Here is a 9,586-nt window from a genome sequence, read left to right as displayed (position 1 = left end):
TGACAAATATCAAGTTCTCCGAGACTTGGACTTTTTCGTGTTTGACAACTCGATCCGGGAGAGCACAGTGGGGCAACTGCGGGGTCACACTCTGGGGAACAAGTGGGAGATCTATGACGAAGTGAAAATAGAATAGAACAGAATAATAAAATTAAAAAGGTAGCATCCCACCTTTCATAGCTTTCCACTTTATGATGAGTATTCAACAAACATTATGATATGTGCGTCGTTTGCTTGTTTTCGTTATATTGTATTTGTTCGGTTATAGCGAAATTTCGTTATAACGAAAGAAAACTGCCGGTCCCGAGCATTTCGTTATAACGGGAGTGCACTGTATTGGGCATCGATGAAAGGGAATGTAACCCAACTTTCCCTAGTCTCATGCATACTCCTTAAAGGACAAGTTCACCTTCATATACATGTGGATTAATTTTTTCAATTTCAATTTCAATTTATTTTCGTATTTCTCGATGGAAAATACATGGTATATAACAAAATATAATACAGAATGTCCAGCTTGGATATATACATGAAGAAATAGGAATACAAAAGTAATACATAACGGTCGATGTGTCATTTTCAATCAAAGTAAAAGATGCGAAGAGAAATACGATGGAACCTACTAAAAAGCAAAGCTTGTTGAGTGTAGGTCCCAACAAAAGCCTAGTAAGGGGAACAGGATGAGGAGCACGGGTACAATTAAGACCAAAAGTAATGATAAACAAAAGAGAATGACTATTACTCGGGGCTCAGAAGATTCTTCTCACATGCATTTATGTGTGTGATAAAATGAGAACAAGTAACCACATGCTGCACACTATAGCAGTTGCTCTCATAGCAATTTAGACATGGGAGTGATAATGACGTGAATACTTAAGTACTATTAGGGTTTAAACATTCCGGCTTCCATAGACACGGGGAAAGATTTAAAAAATGGAGAACATGAATCAATTGCAATTCCTATATGTGATATACCAGCCAGCTGCAATGATGCATAAAAGAAAGGAAAGAAAGAAAGGAGGGGAAACTATGCGACACGACCATGGTCTTACTAGAAGTGGAAGGAAAAACACCGATGGGAAGGAATTTGAGAGAGCATGCAACTAAAATGTATATGCATGAGTCTGTTCACATGGCAACAACCGAGTAGTATAACAGAGCAGCCATCAGCATAATAAAAAGGAATTTTAGTGCACTTGTGTGTTGTAGCTATTCAATACATGCTGTCTGAGTTTACGCTTAAAGGATGATAATGACAAGCAGCTTTTAACCTATGTTGGGAGATCATTCGAATATTTAGGACCTGTATACATAATTGTGTTTTTAGCGAAAACTGTTCGAGTTCGTGGAAGGTGATAAGCGTCACTCTGGCGAGTTGGATAGTGGTGGACAGAATTGTTTCTTATGAACATCTGTAAAAAGACACCAGGAAGATCTTTTGAGGAAAGTTTATACATAAAAATACCTAAATTATAACCAAACAAATCTATCAGTTTTAAAATCTTATTTTTTCTGAAATAAGGCGTTAGTGTGAGATAAATACCCAGCATGGTTAATAATTCTGATCGCTCGCTTTTGAAGAAGAAAAAGTGAATCCAGTAAGTATTTAGATGCGTTACCCCACGCAAGAATTCCATAATTAAGATATGGGGAAATCATGGTTGAATATACAATCTGCAAGATATGGTTGGGCAAAAAAATGTTTCAGTTTGTTTAGGATTCCTGTATTTCGTGACAAAATTTTGCTTAAAAAATTAAAGTGAGTTTTCCAGGAAAGGTCACTATCGATGTAAAGTCCTAAAAACTTTGTACTATCTACTTGGGTTAGGTTAATATCATTAATCTTAACAACATCAGGAATAACTTGCAAAGAATTGCTAAATAACATATAATGTGTTTTATCAACATTTAATGATAACTTGTTAGCGTAAATCCAGGACTGAACAGATTTCAATTCATTATTCATTATACTTAAGAGGGTATTGGGATTACAGTGAGATAGAAATAAATTTGTATCATCAGCGAAACAAATAAAAGAAAGAATCTGTGACGAATTTTGGAGATCGTTGATGTACAGGATGAATAAACGTGGGCCAAGAAGAGAACCCTGGGGGACACCGCAAGAAGTTGACGTCATACCTGACTCATAGCCATTAATTTTATGTAAACAAATTGTTTTCTGTTTGTGAGATAGTCTTTAAACCACTCTAAAGCCCTCCCACGGATACCGTAATGGCTTAACTTATAATGCAAAATTTGATGGTCAATGGTATCAAAAGCCTTCGAAAAATCGAGAAAAACACCGATGGTGTGGGAAGCATCATCTAAAGCATGAGCTACTTTATCAATGAAGGCTAATAATGCGTGAGTTGTGCTATGCTGTTTTCTGAATCCAAATTGGAAATTAGAAAGAATATTGCAATTAACAAGAAATCTAAGAGTTCGTTTATAAACAAGCCTTTCAAGAATTTTTGACACTGAGGTTAAGAGAGATATCGGGCGATAATTGCTCACAAATTCTTTTGGACCCTTTTTGTATATGGGAACAACTCGAGCGATTTTCATATTATCTGGGACTTTGCCACTAGATAAAGATTGATTGAAAATATAAGTGAGTGGAGAAATTATTTCATTTATTATATTCTTCAGAAGAAAAGCCGAAATACCATCATTACCTATACTTTTCTTAATATTTAGGTTATCAACAATTTCTTTGATTTCTTCTTCAACAATAGGAATGAAAAACATGGTATGTACATTCCTGTCTTTTAAAAAAGAATGAAAAGTTGTCTGGGTATTTGGTATTTTGCTAGCAAGATCAGGTCCTAAGTTAACAAAGTAATCATTAAATACATCGGCCATTTCCTGTGGATCATCAACTTGATGACCGTCATTCAAAATATGAGTAGGGGAATTTGTAACAGTGCGTGATTTCAAAGCTGTGTTTATCACCCTCCACGTACTCTTAATGTCGAACTTGCATTTTTCAAACTGATTTGCAAAATACAGTTGCTTGGCTAAGCGCAACGAAGAAGTAAGTACATTGCGGTAACGAATATAACGGGATTTGGTTACATCATTCGGAGATTTTCGGTATTTGTAAAACAATTTATTCTTCCTATTGATAGACCTAAGTAGGGACTTTGAAATCCATGGTTGTTTTGGTACTCTCTTATAATTTGATCTGAATCGTCTAAATAAGGGTATATAAACATTACACATATTTATAAGGATGTTCATAAAAACATCAAAAGACGAATTTACATTTCTTTGGTTATAAACAGAGGACCAATCAACTGACCTCAATCCCTCTCTAAGTCTATCAAGATTACATTCGGACATATCACGAGAACCTGAATTAAGGGTTGGCATTTTCCTAATAGAAAACTGTGGTACAAGCGCATATATCGGGAAATGATCGGTGATATCAGAAACTACAATACCAGAAGTAACATCAGTAAAAACATTAAGTGAAAGCAGCTTAATATCAGAACATATGAGTGGAAGTTTGGAGAAAATCGGACAATCTGTCCTAATGTTTTATTTTTTTTTTATAATTATCTGCGCCGTCACTGCTGGTTGAGAAAACTACTACTGTGTATGATGTCACAATATATCTTTAAAAAAAACGTGCACAATTCCTCAACTTGTCCCTGATGTATGTGAAGGGTAATAATTCCCCCTGCCTTCTGAAAGAGGCAGGTCAAGCATCCTTTTATTATTCGAGAAAAGTGAAAATGTGTTGAATTTTCTTTATGTTTTCTTCATATCTTTGTACACATGTGACATCACAAGCTGTAGTAGTCTTCTAATCTAGCAGTGATCTTAAAACTTCATAACTTTTGAACGAGTTGTCCAATTTTCCTCAATCTCTCACTGATGTGTTGTACTAATATTGCTGCATTTACTTAATCCGCATGTCTATAAAGGTGGACTTATCCTTTAATAATGTAATGTCTGGTACTATAATTATAATAACGTCATTCTCCTCGACGTAACTAAAACTAATGTAAATTATAAACATAATAACCGATTACAAAACACGTACATGGAACCACATAAACTTCAGTAAGTACGAAGAAAAATGAATCCACATTATTTTATATAGCTGTGGTATCAAAAGGATCGTAAAATATACAAGGGTTGTGCGATATCAACACAATGATTTTTAACATAAAAATTATAATTTTGTATTACATTGTATTTTCTTCTGAATTATATGGAAAACAAAAACATGACGCGGGAATTGAATTTTGCTTGGTTTGAATCTGAATTGAATTGAATGCGTTCAACAAACATAGCTGCTAAAACATAGATGATAAAAGGAGACACAATGCTCTAAGATAGGACATTTTAGTTCAGTTCAGTTCAGTTCATTTCAATGGCCTTGTTTTCCAGCAAACATACTTAACCCGTTGAGGACGGTTTGATTTTGCTACAACACGCATTTCCCATAGACACTTGCCCGAGTATACTCGGGACTCGTCCTCAACGGGTTAAAGCACTGACAGCACTTAGCACACTGCAATCTTTAAAGTTTGGACAGAAAGACTAATGAGATCAAAGGAATCGACGACGGTAAAAAGGAAGAAAAAATGGAGGAGCCTGCCATCAGAAATTAAAACTTAAAAAAAAAAAAAATGTTACCAAAAGAAAGCGAACGCAAGTGGTGAGTGTATAGCATTGTACTAAAAGTTAGCTCTATAATTGTTTCCCCTACATGATGTCATTTTGATAACTTCAATTGCGTTTCGAACTCGTATCGAGCTACATTTCAAACATCTATACCTTTATAGTTCTTTTAATGAAGGAGTATTTCAGATTCATCGCCAACATTCGTAATGCTTGAACAATTAAAGGTGAGCTTCCTGCTATCAAGGGCTGATAATCAAGCAACCACCATTCTTGTTTCGCCATTGATAGAGGAGTCAGTGAATATTTAGCGGTGACGTATACGTAATCAATCTTGGTAATGGAGATATATTGTTGGAGATTCGGCATTTGGTCTACTACTTTTGTAAAAGAGTTTTATTGTTCAATTCGCTTAAATTTTGTGTTGATGTTTTGCAACTTCAAAGTACCGACTGTCAGAGACGCTAGCTCACTTTATCTCCTGCACGATATCGTAATGTAATGTTTATGAAAGGTTAAAGGTGATCGCAATCAAAGTTCTCCTGGCTCCAGGTTTGTATAAGCTACTGGTTGATAAACCATGAAGCTTTTTATCACTTTACCTGGCTAGGAAAGAGGAGAATGCACCCTTACGGCCTATAATAATGATTAGGATGTGATTACAGATTGATATACTGTACTCCTTTTTTTTTCATCTTGCGACCAACCAAGGTCTATCAAAAAGAACATTTCCTTGTCATAACGTATACGTAATATGTGTGTTCCACGTATGTTGGGTAATCTGTAGATGTAATAGGCGTTTGTTGTTGTCTTTGTTTTAAGTAGGGCCTAAATAGCGTTTCCTAATGAGTACCTTCAGGAAAAACGTGACAAAATATTCATCAAGGAGGGAAGGGGACATAAAATGCTATTATCGGATTGTCCATAGAAATACCATGCAAATGGAGCAATCACATATGCGATTGCGTGACCAATTGTCGTCTCTTATTGTAGGCCTACGTAATCATGATCGCGTGTCGAAGGCCTCAACAATCCAGCTGGCGCCCTCCTGCGACATCCCTTGTCATCATCATAGTCTCAACCGCACTTATGTATTATCATATTAAATGTTTTATATATATATATACATATATATATATATATATATATATATATATATATATATATATATTATATATATATATATTATATATATATATATATATGTATATATAATATATATATATATATATATATATATATATATATAATCTAGACATAAAGAGCTTGTTCGCAAAAACCGATAAGTCCATATTTCTCAAATGGAAATATTTGCGATTAAAGGTCAAGAAAAATAAAGAGAATGATATGAAAGTTTGTGGTCTTTTGACCATAACTTGAATAATGTACCTTTATAATTATGTAGTGACCAATATATCGTTTAAAAGGTATTATTTTGTACTTTATGACAGAGACCGTGCTTCAAAATCTTCAAAAAAGGACTTATCGGTTTTTGCGCACAAACTAAAGTGTATGTGCGTGTGCTTGTGCATGTGTGCGGATTCATTCTTTTTCTCCTAATTCATATCAGAACGCTTTATTTCCCTCCTTTCATAACTTCCTTCAAGTCAGAATTGAATAGAGTGGACAAACACACATTGTATACATGATTTACACATTCATGCCTGGCATGATTTTATTACATTTTCTTATTTTATTTTCTCGATAAAGTGAATTCCTCCGAATATGTTTCTTCATTTGAGTGTTCCACAGTATATGCGCTATTATTTTTATTTTTTTAAATAAATGATAATTGCATGTTGGAGAATAAGCCATATAAGCTGAACCACATCACAAGAGGTATTGGGTGTATAGTGTTTACAACACATATCTCGAATGCATCTCGGACGCATCTCGGACGTATCTCGGACGCATTTCGGACGCATCTCTATTAAAGTGTTTGTCAAATGATCTTGAGTTACTACATTACATACTGTCTTATAGTGACACAATGAATTCAGCCAATAGACGAAACAATTCCCCACTCAAGAGTTATCGCAAAGAACATGAATTTTAAAGGATAGAAGGCACAATATGTGTATTTTTTCTACTTTGAATGCATATCATAAATGCATTTACATTGTTCAAAAACATATATTCCAGCCAAGAGATGAAAGGAATGAGTGAATAATTAGACATGATATTGATGTTTGGTCTGGTATGGGGAGAATTTGTTTGAAAAGCATGGAACAATTTTGGTAATACGTCGAATGGGGCCCTTCAGGATAAAGATATTGCATTTTGTCTGGCACTGTCGCCACTGCCGGAGCAGAAAATGTTTTTTGGGGTTTTTTTAGGCTACGTCGCATAGTTATACGTACTTCGCTCTCGTGTACGATAAAGGAATATTGAAACAACTTTATATGTCATCAATAAGTGATTGAATTAGCCGTCTGACTGAAGTCCTGGTAGAGAGGGCTTTTGCTATTTGCAAGCCTTCAAACTTTTTGGTTTGTTTGTTTGTTTGTTTATTTTTGTTTTGTTTTGTTTCGTTACGTTTTTGTTTTTGTTTACCAAGGCAAATCTTGTTGCAACATTAGAACTTATAGCTGTTATGAATGAACATATTAATGTGAAAATAAATACTGATTGAAATCATTCATAGAGGTTATGTCGACGTATACGCGTATTATCATCACACAATAACATGTAGACTATCTTCATGCCCATGAATATACATACTTATGAGGACAGTCTTCGCAACATAATTTCCACCGCACATAAATTCTGTGTAGGTATGTTAGTCCTTCGGGTTCATCGCATAAGTGTATTGCCTCCAGTTGAAAAAACAAACAAACAAACAAACAAAATATGTGATTGCAAGTGTTTAAAATATAAGTAGTAAAACGTAGCAAAACATAACCTTAAAAGAAAGATTTTTTTTTTTTTTTTTTTTTTTTTTTTTTTTTTTTTACATCAGACCAAGGCACAATCATTACCAAGAGAGAAGTTAGGGCCTACTGTGCACTATATTATGGCGCTTTGCATTGACACAGCTGCCACGATTGCTCCAATCGCCATGATGGCGAAGAATCTTGCGGAAAGAGCGCCCCCTCCGTTGCACAGATCATCCGTGCAGCAGTACACGCATGCGGTCTGGGACCCCAGAGTCTCGCAGTCGTTAACGCATGATGGAAATATTGAGGTATCCCAGCAGTAGCGTACAGCGATACTCAATTCGCCATTCAAAGTAGTTATGCCCTTCTGTAACGTTGGACGAAAGAGAACAGAGGGAGAGAGATTAAAAAAAAAGTTGAAAGCTAATGGAGAAATAATGTCCAACATGTCCAAAGCGTGCCTAAAAATGGCTGACTATTAAAAAAAAAATCTTACTTTGAGAATGTTTATGAGTAAGCGCCCTCAGTCTGTTGTTTTTATTGCCATAGTAGAAATGGCCATTCCTTTTCCTTTTTACGATTTCTTTTGCATATATTTCCACTTTGTGTTCACAAAAGCAAGAAACGAACCTGAGTTACAATGATTATTACAATTATTAAGATACAATAACATTTTTTCCATATTTATGTACAAAAGTCATGGAATTATATCAATATCTGAGTAGTGGGGCTCAGAGAGGGGAACCTATCATATTACGCAGATGTGAGGGTCTGTCATGTTGCTGCTGCTGCATGTGGGCCCCAGGGCCCACTAAATTGGCCCAAAATTACCTTAGATTAAACATTAGGCACCAAATCAAGTGCAAATTAAAAGGGCTACCTCGCTGCGCTGAGTAGGCCTACCGAATGGCAACTTTCATACAAAATCTGCAAAGGGCCCGACAGGTGCTCCTAAAGGGGCCCAAAATGGGTCTCAATTAGTCATAGGAGGTACCAACTGAAACCAGTGTCAAATTATTGAGTTCACTGTCCTGAGTACGAAATAGCCCCTGCCAGAAAGAAAAAAAATCTGCTGCAAAAGGCACCCCTGACGGCCCTTTATGGCAGCCCAGAAAATCATTACATATCGTAAAATTAGGCCACCAGATTCAATATCAAAGGTGCCACATAAAACCACGCGGAATTAGCGAGTTTTCCAATACATTTACAAAATTGCCCATGCCAGACAAACTTTCTACTGCAAAGGGCCCGCTAGACGGCCCTTAACGACGACCCAGAGGACCATAAAGATTAGCCAGATTGAATATCAAAGGACCATATTATTACAAAACAACCTAAAAATAAGAAAGTTTTTTTTTCAATACATTACAAAAGAGTCCCTGAAAAAAAATGCAGCAAAGCTATAGGCTCCTATACCCCTCTCCCTCCCTTGCAATATTTCTGGCTCTCTAACTTCTTGCCTAAGTTTCCATTACCAAGCACTGGCCGTCGGCGCATTCGACTGTGGAAATGCTTGTGGAATTAAACGGATCAGCACATCCGGGATCGCCTACTCCATTGGTCAGCACACAGTTGTAACATTCGATTCCCAACACCGCTTTTAGGTGCACTATACAGGAGGAACAAGAAATTGATTTTTCATGCAGACGTGGTTGTTTGAAATTGATTGGTTTTATGACTTCACCTACTTGTATAAGCAAACATTATATGAAAATGGTGCCACGCAAACATAATACAATAAAAAAGCCCCACGGTTCTATTCCTTTCGCGAATAACCTGAATATAATCAATACGTGCACTACAGAAGGAACAGGAAGTAGATTTTTAATGCAGACGTGGTTATTCAAAATTGCGTTGTTTTATGACTTTACCTATATACTTGTGGAAGCAAAAATCAAATAAACATGGTGCCACGCAAGCAGAGTACAATTAAAAGTTCTGGGAACGCGACGTGACTGACGCTGTATACACACTCTAACTGGTAAAAAATACTGCCACAAATTCAAAAGGAGAAACATAGCTGATGTCAACACCTATTTCTTTTATAGCTAACTAATTAAGTTCTGAAAATTAGCACA

At 35.9% G+C, this 9,586-nt stretch overlaps 1 protein-coding gene across 1 annotated transcript; it reads right to left on the bottom strand.

The window, feature by feature from the left end:
• Positions 1-7,638: 7,638 nt before the first annotated feature.
• On the bottom strand, positions 7,639-9,117 carry LOC139713560 (uncharacterized; the record flags this gene model as incomplete). Its single annotated transcript, XM_071625281.1, has 2 exons — positions 7,639-7,875; positions 8,984-9,117. Coding segments are annotated over 2 exons (371 nt in total), but the record flags the coding sequence as incomplete, so codon positions are not given.
• Between the last annotated feature and the right edge of the window lie 469 nt (positions 9,118-9,586).

Source organism: Diadema antillarum, unplaced genomic scaffold (assembly GCF_040938485.1).
Source record: "Diadema antillarum isolate AM-2024a unplaced genomic scaffold, OU_Dant_1.0 seq00002003_RagTag, whole genome shotgun sequence".
Taxonomy (NCBI): domain Eukaryota; kingdom Metazoa; phylum Echinodermata; class Echinoidea; order Diadematoida; family Diadematidae; genus Diadema; species Diadema antillarum.
This window is presented reverse-complemented; position numbering and strand designations above follow the sequence as displayed.